The following is a 21,889-nucleotide window of genomic DNA, read 5'->3' as shown; positions in this document are numbered from 1 at the left end:
AATTTCCGTCAGTCTTGTTTCTCGCGAGATGTTGAGGTGTTTTGACCGGAGCGCTCTGAACGCACACCTCATACATATTCTACCTCTAATCTTCGCTCTCTTCCCGTTCTGAATCTATGAAGTTCATCTGTTCATTGCATCTAACAATATATTCTACAGTTGCTGATGCCTGCCAGTGTTTACAGTGTCGATGTGTGCTGCAAAGGTAGCTCTCTCCTGTTTCACTACCTCATTATAACTATATCCAACGTTTGCCTTTTGTCTGTCCCAAAGTTGCTGCAATACTTTGTTCTCATTTTGTACCCCCGTTTTTTTGGACAGTTTGATACTTGTGTTCTTCATTTCCTCTAATCCTTTGTGAAGAACCTGGAGAATATCACCACATTGCCTTCTATTCCTCGATTGAATTGAAATTATTTGGAATAAAATCCTCACAAGTGTTGAGCCCACCTGACTAAACACTAGTGACTGCAGCTTGAATCCCTGCAAGTAAGTATTTTGTACGGTCTGTACTATTTTGATCTGTATAGCAACAAACAAACTGCATCTTTATTTCTTGACTTAATTGACAGCAGGTTCATACCAACTTCAGGCACCTTCAGTTACAACACAGTTTGTACTGGGCTAATGACAGCAGAGCAGAACTCTAGTCAAGGGTCCTTGCTGTTGCCTCACCTATCCAGCTATAAGCCTTTCTGGTTTGGCGTCTCTTTAGAATAAATCCAGTGGGCAAACTTGAATGTTGCATACAGGAGAGGTTCTTGCTGGACCTAAACATACACTTAGCGCCCCGGCCGGACAAAATCTAATCTTCTAAGTACTGTTCCTGGTATTGAACCACTTGCTATACTACCATAGTCTAACCTAGACCTTAATAACCCTAACTAGCAACGCAAATGTGTTTTAAGGATACAATATCAAGTCCACATTTTTATGATTTTAGTTTTACATGTACAGTTTCAGCATTTCTGTTAACCTTCTCCACAACTAGCACATATTCGTTCTGTGACACACTTCTGCTTCTTAGCAAAAATCTTGGAATTCCAACGATCTTGAGTATTGGAAAAGATTCCCTTTAACTAAATCCAGCAAATCCAATTTATAGTTTTTTATTTCCTTGCTAGAGTCAGACTCTGTTTTCTTGCTGCCTTTTTTTGTGCATTTTATTACAAACATCTGTCTTCTTACATGTTGTACTTTTTAACATATCAATAGTCTCCATGATGTCAAACTTATGAAAATAACAATTCATGCTTAATCGTCCAAACAACATTTGTTGATAGTCCTGCGCCGGGAAGTGGGCAGTTAGGGTTCAGCTCCTAGTTATGGTCCTTCATCCACTGCTCAGTCCACTGCACTATCTGCTCAAGGTTGCGATCAAGATCTTCAGGAGTGTTGCTGGTTAGTTGGTGGACAATATCTTCACTGTACGCTTCAATGGCTTCCTCATAGATGGTCTGGAAGATCTCACACTGCACGTTGTCTTGCAGCTTCTTCCCTGTGTAACCCCTGTCGGTAACAAAGAGGACAGCTCAGACAGGAAGGTCATAAACAGGCGCAACTTTGCTCATTTCTAGTATAGTGAACCAAATATGTAAGTAGCCTTATCTAACAAGTTAGTAAATATTTTTGGGACAGGCAAGGATTGGAGGAGCCACGGTTCGTGCCGTGAAGTTTGGTTGTAAAGAGTGACCCTCGGGATGAAGACCATTTCTCAAGTTTATAGAAAAATGCTAAAATAAGTGATGCCAATTTTAAATGTGGCTAATGCTACTTCAGTAACATAGTTCAAATCTTCAGTGGTATACCACAGTTTACAAAAAGATATGAACGGTTGACCACAGGGACATTTCAAACAGTTAATATTACCATGTGAAATTTAAATTATCGTTAAAGCTGCAGTTGGTTACCATGGCCTAAAACTCATGTTAAAACTTTCCAGATTCATTATCTGACATCATAGAATAATAACTTAACAAATGTGATCATCAGTTTTTCTGAAGAGCAACAGGGAAGAGCAGACACAGACACTCCTGTGCAGATTAGGATACAATTTAGTGTTTGACTTCATTGATGCAGAAGAAGAAATGCCCAGTTTATTCAGGAACACATAAATATGAATTCAGCAGGTTATTATAAAAGATCAGTTCTACGTGTCTTAGATTACAGAAGAGTAGAGGAGCAAAGACTCTAGTTGACCGGCACTGAGTAATGTTCCAAAGGCTATAATTTTTCACACCGTTTAATCTCTAGTAGACAAAGTCAGTGAAAACCCAGTGAACAGTAATTTTTGCATGGTACATGTGGTTTAAAAACAAGTGGCTACTGACAGTGCTATGTGTTCCAAGTGTTCTGACAGGGAGACACAGGTGACATTCATTTTTTTAGTGGGACAATAAACAAAAAAAATTGGTATATACATTGATCAGCAGTGGTATTACTATTTTTGATGAGCAAAATACATAAAGTTCAGCACACAAGACAAAATAAATGTAAGTTACCTGCTCTCCAACCGTGTGTACAGCTGAGTGTTTTCTGTTCGCAGGACAAAGACAATATGAAACCAGCGTTCAGGAAACAGGTCACAGCCATGATAGTCAATAATCACACCACCTTCTACCATCTTTTCTTCCAGTTCATCCACCACCTACAGGATAAAACATCACAATATTTACATCCAGCCCACCCTAATTCAGTCTTGAGTGTTAATTTATTTTAGGTTGGTGTGACAAAACTAATGGTTGAGTTTTACAGAAGTACTGGGTACATACTCAGAACTGTCCACTAACATGCTGCTTTTGTGGCAGCATGTTTCGATATCTGTCCAGTACACACCAACATCAGATCCATGTTTAAATTTGAATGAATTATCTCACTCACCCGGTCCTCATCTAAAATTGGGCACTTATACTCTTCGTCATAACCATCATAAAGTTGTCCTAGGGAAAGAAAATCAGATCATCAGAAAAGCCACAACTCTGATATTTAATGGCAACTTGCCTACGGTCATTAAAGTCTAATACAAATCATTCATCAAAAAAGCGTTAAAATGTGGTTTAGATTAGTTTAGGATCCACATTACCTACAGCCTTGGGCTCCTTAAAAGGGATAGTTCACCCAAAAATGAAAATTCCCTCATTATCTACTCATTACTATAAAGATGTTCGTGTTTGGATCACAGCAGACATTTAAGCTAAAAAGATGGTGTAAATGACACCGTGTCAAGACGAGTATAAATGATGTGTCTTTTGTACACCACAGGAGCAGTATGGAGGCACTTAGACTTTTTCTGTTTTGTTTTTACGCTTGAAGAATCGGTTACCATTTACATCAATTGTATTGGATTTGGCTACAACTGTGTTTACCCCAGAAACTCAAACACAAATTCTAATCATGATCTTGTTTCACACTGGTTTTCAAAACAATCAAAATACATGAAAACAGCCAGTTCACTCTCACTCACTTCAAATACATCACAACAGACCATTTCATTGCCAGTGTTTCACTCACATTCCAGACTAGTATTCAATGTAATAAACAAAACATATGACTAGAGTCCTATTCACTCAAATATTCCAAGTCCACAATTCAGACTGACCTTCCACAGCTTCAACCGGTGTTAGACGTTAGTATCAGTGTGTGTTACAATAAGTTAGTTTAAAGAAGTTCAGTAAATTAGTTGACGATTTTACCTTCTTGAGCAAGGTCTCCGATGTTGACATAAGTCAGCTCTGTTCGCTGGGCTAGTTCCTTTCCTAAAGTGGTCTTTCCAACACCAGGGGTTCCTATAAGGCAGAGGATCAACATTTAGTTATAATGAATACTCCATCATCTGGTGAGATCTGATAAGGCTCTTAAGCAGTGGCAACGACTCGCAACGAAGATGCAATTGTTTGGTATTTAATTATCATTAACGGTTAGTGATGAGGTGGAGTTGGACTTCAGCTGCAGTCCTAGAGGAAACCATGGGACTTGCAGTTTATGATACCAGATTTGTCTTAACTGTACTGATGTCGCTGATAAGATGCTGTTTGACTGATTGTAACTTTTAAACATTCAATATTTATAAGATCGTCAATTGAGCGCCGAACCAAAGATGATAGTTTACTGTTATAAAAATATGCTCCGGCTACAGCGATCGGCCTGCAGACCTAATAAGTGCAGCACTGATATACATTTTTAAGACCTAGCCGTTGAGGAGTCTATCACCTGTTAGAAGAACGTTCGGGCGCTTCCTCATCTTCATGCCTGACCAGCAACCGACACGTGTCTAGGCGATGATCTACCTGAAAGACACATCCGTCCTGTCAGCTCTTTCTGCCAGCGCACATGGACTCTGAAGCGTTTCAATCGAAATACGAGACAAACCTGATTCAGTGGATCCAGACGACGAGAATGACTTGGTTAGCTACAGAGCTGTAGCACATCGACACACAAACACAGCAGCAATGTGACGTATTACGCCAACTTTACGTCACATTTACGGCAATCACTACCAACTTTACGACACTTTAAGTTTACGCTTTGAAAAAGGTAAACTCAGCTTCACAGCTCACTTAATCTTTCTAACGGCAGTCTCTATACAAACAATAGAACACCCGAAAAAAGGATTTTAAAACCCCGAAGTCCGCTTCTGACACAGCAAGTAGTCAAGGTAAGTCATCTTCACGTTGACGAGTGAAAACATCCCAAAGACCAGCTAGTCCAACAAGCGTTTCTTATCGCTTGTTGGACTAGCTGGTCACACGCACACACACACACACATTTTAAGACATAAGTTAAAATGTGTGTGTGTGTGCGTGTGTGCACACGTGTGTGCACACGAGAGCGAGGAAACTTTAAACACACAGCAGCCCGTGGTCCTTCTGTACACTGAGCAGTGTGTCCTGTCTCTTCACAACCAACAGCTTCAGCAGCACCAGTTCTTCACACCAGGGCTTCCCTGAACTGCTGCTCAGTGTGAAAGATGAACAAGCACTCTCTTGGAGATAAAATAACTTCTAGCAGTGTAAGTTCTTTCCCATGATTCTGATACTATGTGCTTTGTTTTCTACTAATACGTTTTCTTCAGTAAGCTTTCTGACAAATAGATATTGATTAACATAGTTTAACAGGCAGGGTTTTCTATAATTGTGTCCACCCATCTACGTCAGAAACCTAATCAGAAACAGAACATTTGGAAGATTTTTGAAAGGACTTGCATTTGAATGAGTTACTTTTTACAGATTAGTGTCTAATAAAGTGCCCATTGAGTGTATGTATTATACAATACACACAAGATTATGATACACAATGCTGAGGGATAGAAGATCTTTATTGTTAATTCTACAGTTTGCAAATAGTTCTTCCTCAAATTAGTTGCTTTCAGGAATAACATAAGTCAGTCCTATGTCAGTTGCCATAAGTAAAGTACCTGTTCTTCATTGAGCACATAGGGAGCTTTGCTTCCGCCTGTAGGTTAAATTTAACATCTGGTACTGCCATGTAATGTTATCCATTGTGCCTTTAATTTAGCAGCCTCCACACACTGTAGATATCCTCCCTCAGTTGTCTCTTTAATCTTTTATAATTTTTGTTTTGCTTGGTAATAGTTAAACCACTGGGTGGATCCGTCTTTCACTGATCTGCCAGCAGAAAGCTTTTCTCTGCCTGGAAGGAGTAAGGTTTCATGCTCTAAGGCTGAGCCCAAGAGGGCAAGGAAGAGGAAAGGAGAGGACAGCAGGCGGGAGCCTGCAACATCTTACCTGCAGAAAGAGCCAGGCCAGAGGGACCAAGATGAACCCTGGGTGAACAGATACATGCCTTGTTCACAGGTCAGCATCATCACAGTTTGTTTGCTTGCTGTGGTATATGTGAATATGTTTAGAATTAACCAACCTTCTGAATCCAAATGGCCACACCATGGATCAGCAGGTGGTGTTGGGTTGGGCCCCGGGATTTAAAATACACAATGAGAAATAATTTATAACTTAACTTGTTGCTAAGTCTTGATGACCACTCAAAATGCTTCACAGTACAGTTTTACACTCACTATTCGCAGCACTTTGATATTCTATGGGACCTTGATTGCATAGTCCGTATGAAAGTCTCTTAATTTCTCACCAGTTCTCAACAGGATTCACATGTATGGTTTATTTGCAAGCCTCAATCTATGAATTTAGGGGGGGTGGGGGGTAGTCCATCAATCTGGAGAGCATCAAAATAACCCAAGTCACTATTGATTTTATTTATTATTTATGGGGGAGTGGGCTGCTGAAACTAACAATTGTAAAGGAAACACTGATATGTCTTTTTGTGAAGGCTGAGCTAGCTGTCCACAAGAAGAAGATTGAGGAAGTCGAGAACTGGATTAGAGTCCACACAAACTCATTAAAGGTAATTTAAAGTTAAATTTTAATTTTAATTTTCTGTGATTTGATTGAACTTGACCCCCAGACCTGTACCCTAACCTTTGCCTTTGAGCAATTTTTGCCCCAGTTCTGACATATTAATTTAGTGATAGGAATAACAACCAATTAATTTCCTTCCTGTTAATGAATATGAGGAAATTCCTATTACTAGTGAAAAATTTGTCATAAGTAAGTCAGTCATTTAATGATTATTGTTTGAAGACCAGGACACATCAATAATTCATCTTGCAGACTGAGCTATAATTGTATTAATTTGTCATTATAATTATTATAATTTTTATTTGTGACGGTCCTTATTGAGGAGGCATGTTCAAGTTGATCCTGCCTGTTGGAATTTACAGGGTGGTCTCTTACTGCTTACGGGGCCATCAGGCTGTGGAAAGACTACAACAGTCCAGGTTTTGTCTCAGGAGCTGGGCTTCAGGATTCAGGAATGGATCAACCCCACCAACCTGGAGCCATACAGCAGCAGTCAGGATGGTCAGGAGAATCCCTCTCCGTTACCTTTCTCATACCTGTCAGTGTCACTGTGATTGATATACAGTCCTATCCAGAACTATTGGGCTTGAAATGCCAGGTTGTTTCTTTTGTACTTTAAGACAATTCAAGAACAAAAGATGAATATGAGACTAGAGTTTTGAATTTTAGTTTTAATTTCTTTGAATATCAAGCAGATCTTAAAGCGACTTTAGGAAAATAATACAATAATCAATAAGTACATCAGGCCTGTGACATTACCAAACTTACATGCTATGTCTCAAGTTGTTTAACAACTCAGGACAACTTTAAAAGCAGATGTTTTGATGACACCTGGTGTCACACGATATCTCAGGTACACCTTAAGAGAATTTCTTCAGATTTGGCATACACGTTCACTTGGACTCAATGATAAAATGATTTGATGTGGGTGGTCGAAGGTCAATGGTCAAGATCACTGTGACCTATTGTTCTTGACGCATGCATGAATGTGAAATATCGGACGTCTAAAGAATATACACTTGGTTTAAAGCAACAACTCCTTAGGAAATGAGTTTATCATGAACACACAATGTTTAACTGAAGACATCCTATTTATAGCTGGCAATTATTTATCATAATTATATATGTCAATATAGTGATACTTCACATTTCTCACAAAATTATTATATTATATATAATTATATGTATTAGTAAATTCAGTTTAGTCACCTATGGCATATCATATGGTAAAAAAAGAATGTAGACAGAAGCCTCACTGAGTGGCGGAGGCATACAATTGTAGGCCAGTGATTCTAGTTGAGTGAGTGCAGACAAAGTGTTCTCATGTGATAAATATTATCAGGTACCTAGATCACCCTCAAGTGTCAAAATACAGGCCTCTCCCCCCCGCTTTTCTGATGTGACTCTGACTCTCCATTTTTGTCAGAATGGAGGAAGAATGGATTCTCCTGCAGCACCCAGTTGGTCCAGTTTCAGGAGTTCCTCCTCAGAGCCAACAAGTACTGCTGTCTGCGAATGACGGATGATGATGGAGCTACAGAAAGAAAGCTCATACTGGTAGAGGTATGTACTGCGTCTTCAAGTTAAGCCAATTTTCTTCTCTGAAGCTTTGTTCACCCCAGTATGTCAATTCTATTCATTTTGGTAGCTCAGCAAAACAGCTAGTAAGATTTAGCTTTTTACTGTGTTTAGCTATTAACTGTGCTGTGGCCCTCTCTCTGTTTACTGTGGGGACGGTAGTTGCACAGACCACTGAGCCAAGGAGTGAGAGTAAATATTAGTTTGGATAACGTTTAAATGTTGCAATAACATTGACAGTAACAAACTCTTGTATACTGCTACATCTGAAATGTGCTTAGTTCAACTCCTTGCATTCCTAATGCCATTTGACATATTTATGTTGAGATAATGAACAAATTGCCCCTTGCAAAAAGTCTTTGGAGGCATGTTGAAAGTGTTTGGAAACGATTCCACTCTGTCTAAAGATTTATTCTGCTTAACATTCCAATTTGATTAAAGCTGGTTAGAAATGACTACTAATTATTCGACTCATAATGTCACTTTTAGTACATTTTGGGTTTACTACCAAGCACTATTTTGGTTACGGTTGTGCAAGATCGGTTAACTGCTGTAGGAAGTTTGATCTATAACAGTGGTTCTCAAAGTAGGGGTGTCAGAGGGGTGTGGACACTCTCTGGTCACAGACAAAAAGAATAAAAAATACCAACGACCTGTCACTGCTTAGTGAAAGCTCCCTCAGTGGCGAAATGCTAGGGACTGGACTGACACAATCAAATCAAATACTGTTTCGTTCTTGATCCACCACTTAAAAGATGAGTTTTATCATTTGAACCCGAGTTTAACGTACGCTTCCGAATATAAAAGTAATTGCAGGCATGGTCAGCAACAGTGTTTTTAATGACTCACTCCTTCCTTAGTAATACCTTCCTGCACTTACCATCTATATTTATATCATGGTCACTTAAAATGGTTACATTGCAATATTTATATTTCCAGTATGCTATCTTGTAGTATTATTTATATTATGGTCACTTACTTCTTAATTATTTTTAATTATTTTCTGTATCATGGTCACTACTGTTGCATATTTTTGTTTTCATTACAATAACACTTAACATCATTCCACTTTATCCCCAGCACCTGCTTTTGCACAGTGTCTGTTTTGCAGGTTGTTTGTTTCTGTACACTTATTATGTGTAGTTTTAGTAGTGTACATATTGTGATCTTTTTCTTTTTTGTGCTTCGGCACTGTTACTCTAATTCTGTTTTTCTATCATTGCTGTAACAAGTGAATTTCCCCATTGTGTGGATAAATAAAGAAATCTAATCTAATCTTGCAGAAGGCCTATTCATAGCCTAATCTATGGAGTAATTTGCTCCACAGTCTTGTTTAGAAAGCTCATAGCCCCAAGAGCTAGACTTCTAGCTAGCTAACTTCTTCCAACTGCAGCTAGCCCTTTTCTCCTTAACAACTACCTTTACACCTTTAATCATTCACCGTCGTGCAGCAAATAAAACTCCAGCCCTTGAATACTATCCAACTACCCCATACCAGCTTTTTTTTTTGGGGGGGGGGGGGCAGCTTGCAAAAGTTTGAGAACCCCTGATCTAGAAGGCTTCTAATCTTTCAAGTCACTGTTCAAAATGACAATAATCAGGTACAGAAATTTCCAAATGTATATGCTCCTGGTGGAGTGATGAAGCTGCTGTAATATTTTGGGCAAACCACTTTCCACAGGGTGATGTCTACAATATAATGAATGGTTGATTATGTCATAAAAAAATTATACTAAACTCATTACCATGCTAGATTGTTTAGAAAAAAGATAGACAGATTGAATGCTTGTTTGCTTGGACGATATGTTTAATCTATACACCTGAGTTAACACTTAGTCATCCTTCCCTCAGGATTTACCAAACCAGTTCTACAGGCAGCCTGGCAGACTGCACGATAACCTAAGGTGAGAGCAGGTCAGGTTTCACCCTGCATTTCCTCACATTTCATTACCTTCTCATAGAAAACCAGGATAAGTAACTTTAGTGATACACAATAATTAACCTAGACTTAAAAAGTAATGATAAAATAATTGTGACCAGAACCAGGTCTCCTGTTTTAACTGGGTAAGGATGGGATGTCTTGAGGCCTTTCTTGATGCTATTTTCTCTCATGTTTCCTGCTCAACATCAGAGCTTGATGTGGGTGGGCTTGATGAAAGCCTTTCTACAGGACAGAGTGTTAATTGATATTTTCAGTACTAAGAGCTGTTTACTGTATACTATGTGTCTAATATTGTATACTGTGTGTGATATTGTGTCTTTCAGGCATTTTGTGAAGACCAGTCGAAGTCCCCTGGTGTTCATAGTGTCAGACAGTCTGAGTGGAGACTGCAGCTCACGCTCACTTTTTCCCAGAGAGATCCAGGAGGAACTGGTCATCAGCACCATCAGGTACATACGATCCAAGAGAACCACGTAAGAAAGCGTGCAGTTCCTGCTTTGAACTGATGAGGGAAACATGCTTAGCTTCCTTCCGGGCCAGATTTACTTAGAACATGGTGTTGCATGGCACTCTTGGGGCTGTTTTGGTTTCCAAATTAGTTCACAGATCAGAGGTATAAGCCTTAAAAGGATAGTTCACCGAAAAATGAAAATTCACTCATTGTTGAGTGATTGCACCCAAATTCAATTCAATTGAAGTAAATGGGACCCCTTCTTCAGATGTAAAAAAACATCAGTATGCCTACATACTGCTGGTTTGGTTTTACACCATGATTTAAGCCTAAATGTCCTCTGATATCCTCCTCTGTGCTGCAGTCATGTTCGCACACACACAGTAAAACCGCATACACTCCCCACATGTTTACATCGGGCTGATATGAATTCCATCTAGAGATTTTCTGCTGCAAATAGGACAATCAGTAAATCAAGCTGAAGACATTTGACCTTCTGTTATTAGTGCCATCCTTCAAATGCATATGCAATGATGAGAGAGGTGCACCTTGTTACTTGTCCAAATTGTGGCTGTGACTGCTTGATAAAATACTTATGTCTGGGCTCATGTGTCACATTTGTGGCTAGAGAACAAATAAGCCTGACCCTAAGTATTAAAATGCAGATCTGTTATAGTCTATGTGATCAGTCCACAGTGGATAATAGGGGTATTGTAGGAGTCGAGGGAATCACGGAGTCCGGAGATCTTATTGTTTTGTGCGCCTCTCGGCGTGCGTTTATTTTGACCAAACAATTCACTCCCAGAGAACTTCCGGGCGCCACCAAAACATCTGCTTTTAACCACACCCAGTGCACCTGTTACCTTGGTAACCCCACAGCTCCCTACCAGGTATGTAAGTGTGCAAACCACATTAGTGTTAACTGTCTTTGGTGAATTCTGTAACATCACCTGTCCCCTACATACGTCCCCCCAGAATTCACACCCAAAGTTAATACGTTGGAGCTCGAATCACCCGACCTGCACGGCTCCTTAAAACGTAATCCGGGGATATAGTCGGGGGTTTAACAGGAGGAACACGAAAGGCTGTACGTTGGCCCAGGGGGTGCGCAGGAGGGCGCCCCCGCAGTGGAGGCTTAAGGCCAAATTATACTTGTGTTGCACGGAGGCACGCATGCACGCAAGACACGCAACACGCCCCTTTCGAGCCCTCTGGCGGCTTGCGTGCGTCCGCCAATTTTTCTAAAGGCCTAATTATAGTCCTGCGACTGCAAACGCGGAAGGCCACGCAGCTGCATCGACGGATCCGTTTTGGTTTATGCTTCCTAAACGTGTTGCGCGTGTTGCAACGCAATTCACCGCCAGAACACTAGGCGGAGTAACTTTTTTTTTCGAAAACAAAACACACAAAGAAGAGACGTCTTCTTCTTCTTCGTCGAATGTTTATTTACATCGCCACTCCGGCTCCTCATAGCCTATTTCTGGCGGACAAATCGGCCAGTCAGTGACGGGTTATACAAGTGGTCATACTTTCGGATCTCTTCTGCCAAGTGCTCTTCTATTTGGTCCATATTCGTTCTTCTAAATCTTCCGTGATTTCCGCGTATTGTGGGGCATGAAACCGGAAACTAGACTCCGGACGGGATGTAGTAACCCGACCAATCACAAGCCTTGCGGGCTGCGTGAGGCTCGCGTCGTTTTGTCGTAAGGCCTAATTATAGTCCTGCGACTGCAACCGCGGAAGGCCACGCAGCTGCATCGACGGATCCGTTTTGGTTTATGCTTCCTAAACGTGTTGCGCGTGTTGCAACGCAATTCACCGCCAGAACACTAGGCGGAGTAACTTTTCTTTCGAAAACAAAACACACAAAGAAGAGACGTCTTCTTCTTTGTCGAATGTTTATTTACATCGCCACTCCGGCTCCTCATAGCCTATTTCTGGCGGACAAATCGGCCAGTCAGTGACGGGTTATACAAGTGGTCATACTTTCGGATCTCTTCTGCCAAGTGCTCTTCTATTTGCTCCATATTCGTTCTTCTAAATCTTCCGTGATTTCCGCGTATTGTGGGGCATGAAACCGGAAACTAGACTCCGGACAGGATGTAGTCAACCGACCAATCACAAGCCTTGCGGGCTGCGTGAGGCTCGCGTCGTTTTGTCGTATAGTTAGAAAAATTGGCGGACGCACGCAAGCCGCCAGAGGGCTCGAAAGGGGCGTGTTGCGTGTCTTGCGTGCATGCGTGCGTCCGTGCAACACGAGTATAATTTGGCCTTGACTATACGACAAAACGACGCAGTCCGCAAGGCTTGTGATTGGTCGGCTGACTACATCCCGTCCGGAGTCTAGTTTCCGGTTTCATGCCCCACAATACGCGGAAATCACGGAAGATTTAGAAGAACGAATATGGACCAAATAGAAGAGCACTTGGCAGAAGAGATCCGAAAGTATGACCACTTGTATAACCCGTCACTGACTGGCCGATTTGTCCGCCAGATATAGGCTATGAGGAGCCGGAGTGGCGATGTAAATAAACATTCGACGAAGAAGAAGACGTCTCTTCTTTGTGTGTTTTTTTTTTCGAAAAAAAAAAGTTACTCCGCCTAGTGTTCTGGCGGTGAATTGCGTTGCAACACGCGCAACACGTTTAGGAAGCATAAACCAAAACGGATCCGTCGATGCAGCTGCGTGGCCTTCCGCGGTTGCAGTCGCAGGACTATAATTAGGCCTTTAGCTACCTCAGTAGGTTGAGTGAGATCCAAGTGGGCAGGTTTCAACCGGTCCACCGATACATGTTCTGGTTTACCGCCAATGTCCACGATAAATGTTTTGGGGCCAGCCTCAATGACCCAAAATGGCCCGTCATAGGGAAGTTGAAATGGCCCGCGATGAGCATCATGACGAATGAATACATATCCTGCCGAATAAAGTTTGACAGGGATATGAGAACGAGGGATGCTGTGTTGTGATGTGGGAACTGGTGCGAAAACCTTGGCATTGTCCAGGAGCGTAGCTCTGCTGCCCCGCCAGGAAAAACTTGTCGGCTTCCTCAGCCAGTGCGCGGCAATCCGTGATTCTCGTGTTGGCCAAAGCAGACCGCACCTGAGTTGGCAGCTGCTGCAGGAAAAGCTCCTTGAACAGAAGCTCCGGCTTGTGGCTTCCCAGGAGAGACAGCATCTTATCCATTAACTCCGAAGGCTTGGAGTCGCCGAGACCGTTTAGCGACAGAAGCCGGCGTGCGCGCTCGGAGTCGGAGAGCCCGAAAGCTTTCAACAGATGATCCTTCAACGCACCATATTTATCGTGCTCTGGAGGGTTTTCCAATAGGCTCACCACTCTGCCCGCTGTTGCACTATTGAGAGACGCGACGATATAATAATACTTGGTCGTATCTGCTGCTGTAATGTCTCTCAGCGCGAACTGCGCCTCCGTCTGAGCAAACCAGGCCGATGGTTGCGTTTCCCAAAACTCCGGGAGCTTAAGCGAGACTGCGTTTATCGCCATGTCCGTCTCTGGATACGTCCAGAGAAATCAAGGTCACCAATGTAGGAGTCGAGGGAATCACGGAGTCCGGAGATCTTATTGTTTTGTGCGCCTCTCGGCGTGCGTTTATTTTGACCAAACAATTCACTCCCAGAGAACTTCCGGGCGCCACCAAAACATCTGCTTTTAACCACACCCAGTGCACCTGTTACCTTGGTAGCCCCACAGCTCCCTACCAGGTATGTAAGTGTGCAAACCACATTAGTGTTAACTGTCTTTGGTGAATTCTGTAACATCACCTGTCCCCTACAGTATATTATATAGTATAATAGTACATTTTTATGTATTTTTATGTCATGGGCACAGATTGCCCAGCCCTTACTGCTGTGGCTGAGGGGTAGAGTGGTGGTCCTCCAACCTGAAGGTCGGCAGTTCGATCCCCAGTCTGACCCATCTACATGCCGAAGTGTCCTTGGGCAAGATGCTCAACCCTGAATGGCCCCCCCATAGAACAACAAAGTGCTGCGAATAGATGCACTGTATGAATGTATGTGTGAATGGTTGAATGAAAAACTGTACTGTAAAGCACTTTGAGTGGTCATCAAGACTAGAAAAGCGCTATATAAATACAAAACCATTTACCATTTATGATTTCCTAAGATTCTGAATCTACAGGTTATTTTAGATCTTGGTCTCGAAGAGAATATTCTTCTGTGTCTCCTGAACTTGGGAAATAAAATCTGCTACAAAAAGGTTTGCTACCTGAAGCACATTTAAAATGTTTGAAACAGAAGATAAATGAAAGACATTTTCCTGAGAAGCACATTCTCTATGTCCTTGACAAAGTGGAAGTTAATTCTCAATTTCGCCTCTTTTACCCACTAAACAAAGAGTCTTTCTGTGAAGAGACAAACTTGCTCTTCTCTAGGGCTAACGGTAGTGTACAGCTGAGCACAAAGGGGATCTATTAACGCTCATGCTTACCGAAATCAATTTAGCTCATCTACCAAACAAGAGAGAATCAGGTCTGTACGAAGTGTATTTCATCATTCAATTAGCCTGCTGAATTAACCTGAAGATTATTTTGTGTGTTCTCTGTTTCTAGTTTTAATCCAGTTGCTCCAACCATGATGATTAAAGTCCTGACCCGCATTTCAACCCTGGAAGCAGGAAAGGTGAGGGGAGGCTTCACAGTTGTTTCCACATTTTGCCTTTTTTTTATCTACAGTATGTTTTCCCATTACCCCACACAGAGCTGTGGAAGAATGAGTGTACCAGAAAAGGGTGTGTTGGAGATGCTTTGTATGGGAAGCTCAGGAGATATTCGCAGTGCAATCAACAGCCTTCAGTTTTTTTCCCTCCCAGGTCAGTAAAATCCACACATCTCAACTCACCACAGCATACATATGCATTTCGTGGAATTTAATACGCAAACCATTGGATTTTCCTGACCATATGGCTTTGTCTCACTGTAACTCTCCAGACACATCCTTGGAAAAGGAACTTTGGAGAATGAAAAAGGACAGACCTGTGATTTCAGTAGGCAAAGTTGTTTCCAGAACAAACCAGAGGAAGAACAAGTCCAAACATACAAAGGAGCAGGAAGAGGAACAGGAACAGGCCATTGGAGTAAAAGATGCTTCTCTGTTCCTGTTCAGAGCACTGGGAAAGATCCTGCACTGCAAACGTGAGTCATATTTCCCAGTTATCATTGTCTTTTCAAGATTTCCTGAAAATAATTTTTTGTTGTTGTCAGCGGATTTGTCGATATTAAGGCTTATTTCTTAGGGTGTGATTTCAGAAATCCTCATTTGCCTGCCAATTCCACAAATACCTTTCTGTCTTTTTGTCTGTATTTTTCAAAACATTCATTTAATGAACATAGCACTTGGCATGTATGTTGTTGGTGGCCCAGGATAGTGCTTTGTTAAGTTTGTCCCTCAAGTAAAAGCACAAGCACCTTTATTGGTGAAGATTGTGTTGATTGCTTAACACTACAGTCAGTCCTCTGAAATTGATGAAAACATGTTATGTTAATAATTCAAATTTATATATGAACCACACACATGAACATATAAAGCAAATTCTGTTTGTTAAAAAAAAATCATTGATGAAAAAAATCTTCAATGCAAATAAATCAGCTAGGTTGAACACAAAGATTTCTAACTTCACTCTGAAGTAGGCTATGCATTGCATAAGTCCAAGCAATTTTGTTTCTGCAGGTTTAGAAGATGCACTGCACTGGTCAACTATAATTTATAAAGAAATCTGATCACTGATTAGAATAGCTGCTGCACTGTGGCTTTTGTGATCAATCACTAGTTCAGTATTTGTAACTGACACTGTGGCAAATGGTTTGCTTTGTTGTTTGTCATCAACAGGGGGGAATCATGAAGCAGCTGAAGGTGTCCCTGCACCTGCCCTATCATCTCACCTGGCACATCACCACAGAAAAACATTATTAGTAGAGCCTGAGGTAAAAAGATTTGTCTCTCTCTAAAAGGTAACAAACACTTTTAATCGAACTCCTTTTAATTTTTGAAATACTCACAACTTGTTTTTATTTGTTTTTAGTTTGTTGTTGAACGTTCACACATGTCTGGAGAGTTCTTCAACTTGTACCTCCACCAGAACTACCTGGACTTTTTTTCTGAGGTGGAGGATGTGGCCCGAGCCAGCGAGTATTTATCTGACGCTGACCTCCTCACTTCTGATTGGACGGTCAGTCTTTCCCGAGACATGATGAATGAATCAGAATGCTTTGACTTTAGGGTTCCTGTTGTTTGCAAACTATACTTTAGGTGTTGCCTTTGCATTAATAAAGATACCAAGGTGGCAGTGGTTTATAACACAAGAGAAACTTTGAAAAAGTTCCGACAGCAGTAGTTAATTCTCTGTAGAAGGACCTGCCTGCAGGAGAAATGTAATTAGTAAGTGGTTGAGTAGAGAGTGACAGCTTTAATATATTTAATTGTCCAGTATTTTAATTGTCTGTATTTTAACTATATGGTAAGTGGTGAACTGATGGTGAACAACAATCTGTGCCTCTGTTGTGCTGGTTTCAGAGCCGAAGCACCATGGAGGAGTATGGGTCTTCAGTGGCCACCAGAGGTCTTCTTCACTCCAACTGTCAACAAGTTTCTGTTGGATTTAGACCACTTCACAAACCCAGCTTGCTGCTAGTCAGCAAGAAGGTAAGACACATATATTAACACGTGAATTTAGTTATTTTAGTTACAATCATAGTTGGTTAGATTGTGAGCTCCATACATCCATTACAAAAACAATATAATGTCTTGAATATTTACATATTTCTCTCGCGGCACTTATTGTTCCTCATCGGCCCAATGACTGTAAACACTGAGATCAATATTCTTTCTTTGTCTAATAATGAATGGGTAAATTCAATGAAAGCCTTAAGACAGGTCAGTGTTACTCTGATGTCAACATAAATAACTTCAACAGACACGTAAAAAAAAAAACAAAATAAATTGCTAAGTGGGCAGGAATGATTTGTAATCAAAAGAAAGGAAAAACCATTGTCAGAAAGCACAATATGCTTCCTTCCATGCTAAAACTAACCAGCAGGTTTAGTGTAATGTTGCTCGAACTAGATGTCTCAGTGCACTGCAGTATTAGATCAGAAAATGTTTTGTTAATTTACCTGTAGAAATAGATAAGAAAAAAACAATTGAATGCTCTGAAACCAGGTGTCCCAATTATAAACAAACACATATCAGTCCCTGAGTTTTTATCTGTCTTATTTTTAATATTGCTGCGTCTTTATGACCTACAAAAGCAAATGGGATAATCAGGGAGAAAACATGATTTTTCTAAAAACTGTTCTCAATTTCTTTCGGTTCATTTTTCATGTATCTTTATTTTTATATGAATATGTTGAGTATTTTGATGTTTGAACAAAAAGGAAAAAGTTCTTTGTGTTGTGCAATAGTGCTTGAAAAGAGTTACCATAGAATGGTGTGCCTTTAGGCACTCAATAAATTTGGTTATCAAAATAAAATGTAAAACATTAATATTTAAAATATTAATATTAAACCATAACTTTAATTGGTTAAAGTTCTCGCGGGGCACCACCCTTTATAGAAGGGAAAAGATAGCCAATTTATTGATTAAGATCAGTCTCATTTAGATCTAGTTCAATTAGAAATCTCAATATTTGACCATTAAAGATTATATAATGAACAATGAAGGTTATGGAGTTCTTAGCAGTGTAACGGTTGGCAAGATTCACTTATGCAATATTAATGACAGAACATTTGTTAAAGAAGAACATTTATTATGAACATAATAAAGTATAAAAACACAAGTTACTAAACAATCAAACTAACTAACAGGGAGGTGTGTGAGTGTGTGTGTGAATGTAAATTAGCATGCTTTAAAGAATGGTCCCTGAGATAAGAGCCCCCCCCCCCTTCTTCTGAGGGTGCCTCACGGCACAGGGGGAAGGTTTAACTAGGTGAGATGCTATGCGTGTCTGTGTGGATGTTAATCAGATAATGATAGTCAGGGACAAAGCCTGTGGCGAGCCTAACTATTAACCTTCCTTTAACTTATGCCTACAACGTCAGAGCATATATCAAACTTATAAGCACACACCGATCAAATAAACAGTCTTGCTTAGCGTAGTATAATTATTAAGCCCAGATTATGTTACCAGTCCGAGGGAAAGAGGAAAAGAAGTTGCTGTTCAGTTTGCAGTTCTGTGACGTCTCCTGGCTTTGTGGTCGTAGATTTCTGCATTCGCGATTCTGTCGAGCCGTGTGCTAAGATGCTGGTTGAAGTTTTCCTGCAGGACATCGCGTCGCTACGAGGAGTTTGGTAGAGCTTGAAGGGCGAGGAGATTTCCTTGAAGAGTGTGGGCAGGGGAGCTGCACCTCTGACCTCCAGTTGTGGGTTGGATAGAGAAGGAAGCTGGATCAGCCAGGCCCCCCCCCCCCCCTTGGCGATGTAGGAGAAGAGAGGCTGGACAGCCTGCTGGCCTTCGAAGGATTGTAGAAAGAGAAAGATCTTGGGGAGACCTCTCCTTATATTGGCCCCGGTGACCTCACAGGTCTTGGACCAGAGTGACCAATAGGAGTTGACCCTGGTGGCTCTTGACACCTTTGTGTGATATTGCCCTGACCCCAGGACATGCAGCATCCTGTTACATCCTCTGGGAGACTGAGTTCCTTGACTTTCAAAGATCAATGGAACCTGTTGCATCTTGGGGGATTGAGTCCACTCCAGCACATGCAGCAAGTTTGACTTAGAGGAGGCCTGTGGTTTGCACAAAAACCATGTCCCAACACTTGTAAGAAGGTAGAACATTTGCTACATAACAAAGATCACCAAGGATCACAAAAACTATTATCTGCTTCAAATATGTCATATCTGATCGACCTAAAGAATTAGACTTTAAATTCAGCGACTATAGATAAGATTGTAATGAGACTGATGTTGTTCCTGTCAGCACCGAGAGAACTGCCTGGCTGCTCAGTCCCTGTTCAGGAGCTTCTGTCTGACACCAGTCAGCCTGCAGACAGAGCTGCTGCCATACCTGGCCAAACTCACTAGTCCTATGAGGAACCAAGGTAACACACACAAACACACAAAGACAATTTGCAACCTAAATCTGAAGACATGTTTTAACCCTCAAACAGCCATCTTCACCTCCAAGGTCCCAAGAGAACTCTGTTTGTTCCTCAAAAAGATGCTAAAGTACAGACGCAAATAGGATACTGTATATTATTTTATGCTGCACACCAACATAGCTGCATAACAACATAGCTGTGTGTGAGGACAAAATGACTCTGCAACACATTGACAGATTTACACCAAACTCGGGTGGACATGTTATTTGAGAGGGTATCCAGAGGATTAAAGTCAAAGTCAACAGAAACTGGTCAAAAGACACACTTTCCAACATATCTCTGAAAATAGAGAGACAACCTGTAACACCAAGGCAATTTCCTGTATGTGAAAATATACAAGGCAATAAAAAGAATTCTGATTCTGATTCTGATTCTGACTTATATTAATCAGAATATCATGATGACATTATGAAATTACATTTTTGGCTTGTGCCAATCAAAGTTAAAGGTCACAGTCTGGAAACAGACGACAAACAACAAAAGTGATGAAAGAGTGTGTCAGTTCATGAAACTTTACTAATCTATGTGTTCTATGATACAATGTTTCCCTCAGCTCAGATAGCCTTTATTCAGGACGTGGGTCAGATGTCACTAAGGAGCTTCTCCATCAGGTACAACACACATTTTATCTTGACTTAATCCAACTGCATTCAAGAAAAGTTACCTTGACGTTAGAGTCTAGATTCCCAAAGATCTAAGCAGCCTGTTCAGCAGTAATCTGTAATTCCCTGCTAGCAGAGGAGAGGGGCGGAACATATGAAGAGATTTAATCAAAATAGTGACAGTATAGACCAATATAGATATTGGATTCCTTTTAAATGTTTTTCTATTATTTCGTTAAATAACCTGTTGACTTCATTATGTTTCCACTACATCTGAAAGTCTGCACCATTGATTGTTAATCCATTGGTATCACTATTAATATAGTTACCTTAGGCACTGATTTAGATTTAGAAAATATACTGTATCATGTATTCTATCTCAACCATGTAACCTTCTATGTTACTGGTATAAATTGTATTAGATCATACCTTTTTATACTTTCCCCATATTTCTCTATTTGGGTTTGTGTTGTCTGTGTCCAGATTAAAACTGGAGGCTCTGACAGATAAAGAGCCAGGCCAACTGGTAACAGATGCGGAGGAGGAGCAGGAGGTAAAAGAGGAAGGCTGGGCTGGAGCTGAGGAAGGTTTGCCAACCAGTCAGCCTCAACCAACCACAAATCAAGTTCTTCTGGAGGGGGAGGGCTTGATCATCGAGGAATATGACAGTGACTGATACACACAGCTACACCCTACACCCACCGTCATACTGTGACACACTCTCCCTTTTTTGATTGTCCAGTATGTATTGTATGGATTTTTGTTTAGTTAATGTGTTTAGTCTGGAGGAAGTTAGGGCCATGTGAAATAGGACAATAAGTTCTGAGGTTAATTTTGATATGTGAAAAAAACTTAGTTACTCTTACAATATTTTGACTGTAGTTTAGCCTTTTTCCATGATTATATGATTGATCCCAGGAATAAACTCCCCACATGCCCCTAACCCTCTTCCATAGAAGCTTGATGACTGTGATAACATTTCTGGTATATCCAGTCATTTTTCCTTACTCAGGTGATATGTACAAAATACGTTTTCAAACTAGATTGTTGTCCTGTAAAGTCTGAATTTAATAGGATTCTGTGGCTTATCACAGGCTCATATTGAAAGCATAGATATTAAGTATCAAAATGTTCCAAAGAGACCCTTAACAGTTAATTTCCAGCTCCTGAAAATATGTCAGTATTTATTATTTCCAAGTCTGCGTTCAGCATTTGTTGTTTTTGTACATTGCATCTTTTTGTTTTGATGATTGATTGTTGAGCCTGGAGTATTCTGTCCAGGCTCAAACCCTATCAGAAACTAAAATCCTTGTTTCACTCTTTCTTGATGGTGGAAAATAAGAAATATTACAGGAATGCTTATTGAGGGATAAATTGTTTGAATCTAAATAAGCAAGGGAATAAAAACAAAGTTTGAAAAGCTGATCATATATCTTGAAAAACAATTTGTATACTCTCCTTTCACACACCCTCTCATTCAATATTTACACAGCAGTTTCACATGAAGCTCCTTTAAATAATCCCTGATGTGATGGTGACTCACCATCACTCACAGTTGTAAATCCATCAAGTGCTTTCAACTTAAACTAAATGAATGAAATTATTTTTACAGAAATACTTAAATGATTTGATAATGCTTCTGTAAATACTTATTACTAACACACTATTACTTAAATAAACATCCACATGATGTAGAAATAACTTATTGATTTAAATTTGTATTTCTTTCTTCTTAATTCTGAAAAGTTTTTCAACATACCCTACTTACTTTCACAGGTTAAATGTGATGTTTGTG

General features: G+C 40.5%; 2 protein-coding genes across 4 annotated transcripts; one reads left to right on the top strand and one right to left on the bottom strand.

Annotated features, from left to right (window-relative positions):
* Nucleotides 1–917: 917 nt before the first annotated feature.
* On the bottom strand, nucleotides 918–4,510 carry ak6 (adenylate kinase 6). Its single transcript, XM_062384976.1, has 6 exons — nucleotides 4,369–4,510; nucleotides 4,210–4,286; nucleotides 3,693–3,785; nucleotides 2,881–2,939; nucleotides 2,502–2,647; nucleotides 918–1,509 (listed from the first exon to the last, which is right to left on the bottom strand). The coding sequence occupies exons 2-6, from the start codon at nucleotides 4,244–4,246 to the stop codon at nucleotides 1,320–1,322; spliced, it is 525 nt and encodes a 174-aa protein (XP_062240960.1). The 5' UTR covers nucleotides 4,247–4,286; nucleotides 4,369–4,510; the 3' UTR covers nucleotides 918–1,319.
* On the top strand, nucleotides 4,501–21,519 carry rad17 (RAD17 checkpoint clamp loader component). Of its 3 annotated transcripts, XM_062384974.1 has the most exons (17): nucleotides 4,511–4,654; nucleotides 4,908–5,008; nucleotides 5,592–5,813; nucleotides 6,301–6,375; nucleotides 6,752–6,890; nucleotides 7,816–7,952; nucleotides 9,819–9,871; nucleotides 10,233–10,358; nucleotides 14,947–15,016; nucleotides 15,095–15,206; nucleotides 15,325–15,528; nucleotides 16,223–16,317; nucleotides 16,416–16,562; nucleotides 16,907–17,035; nucleotides 19,312–19,432; nucleotides 20,046–20,103; nucleotides 20,578–21,519. In XM_062384974.1, the coding sequence occupies exons 2-17, from the start codon at nucleotides 4,967–4,969 to the stop codon at nucleotides 20,768–20,770; spliced, it is 1,923 nt and encodes a 640-aa protein (XP_062240958.1). In that variant the 5' UTR covers nucleotides 4,511–4,654; nucleotides 4,908–4,966; the 3' UTR covers nucleotides 20,771–21,519. The 3 variants fall into 3 exon arrangements, 1 of the variants encoding a protein (XP_062240958.1); XR_009920420.1 differs by lacking the exon at nucleotides 20,578–21,519 and having other exon boundaries at nucleotides 4,501–4,654; nucleotides 18,593–19,432; nucleotides 20,046–20,073; XR_009920421.1 differs by lacking the exons at nucleotides 20,046–20,103; nucleotides 20,578–21,519 and adding an exon at nucleotides 18,593–19,160 and having other exon boundaries at nucleotides 4,501–4,654; nucleotides 19,312–19,396.
* The last annotated feature ends 370 nt before the right edge of the window (nucleotides 21,520–21,889 follow it).

This window comes from Platichthys flesus, chromosome 3, assembly GCF_949316205.1.
Source record: "Platichthys flesus chromosome 3, fPlaFle2.1, whole genome shotgun sequence".
In the NCBI taxonomy this organism is placed as follows: Eukaryota; Metazoa; Chordata; class Actinopteri; order Pleuronectiformes; family Pleuronectidae; genus Platichthys; species Platichthys flesus.
Note: the sequence above shows the minus strand (reverse complement) of the source record. Positions and strands in the feature narration are given on the sequence as shown.

Bases quoted from the DNA above. Each gene is read 5' to 3' on its own strand.
- ak6 (XM_062384976.1), bottom strand. From the start codon at position 4,246: ATGAAGATGAGGAAGCGCCCGAACGTTCTTCTAACAG. The intron at 3,786-4,209 runs GTGATAGACTCC...TCTGCCTTATAG, and splicing joins CCCGAACGTTCTTCTAACAG to GAACCCCTGGTGTTGGAAAG. The intron at 2,648-2,880 runs GTGAGTGAGATA...TTTATCCTGTAG, and splicing joins CAATTTTAGATGAGGACCGG to GTGGTGGATGAACTGGAAGA.
- rad17 (XM_062384974.1), top strand. From the start codon at position 4,967: ATGAACAAGCACTCTCTTGGAGATAAAATAACTTCTAGCAGT. The intron at 9,872-10,232 runs GTGAGAGCAGGT...TGTGTCTTTCAG, and splicing joins AGACTGCACGATAACCTAAG to GCATTTTGTGAAGACCAGTC. The intron at 10,359-14,946 runs GTACATACGATC...CTCTGTTTCTAG, and splicing joins CTGGTCATCAGCACCATCAG to TTTTAATCCAGTTGCTCCAA.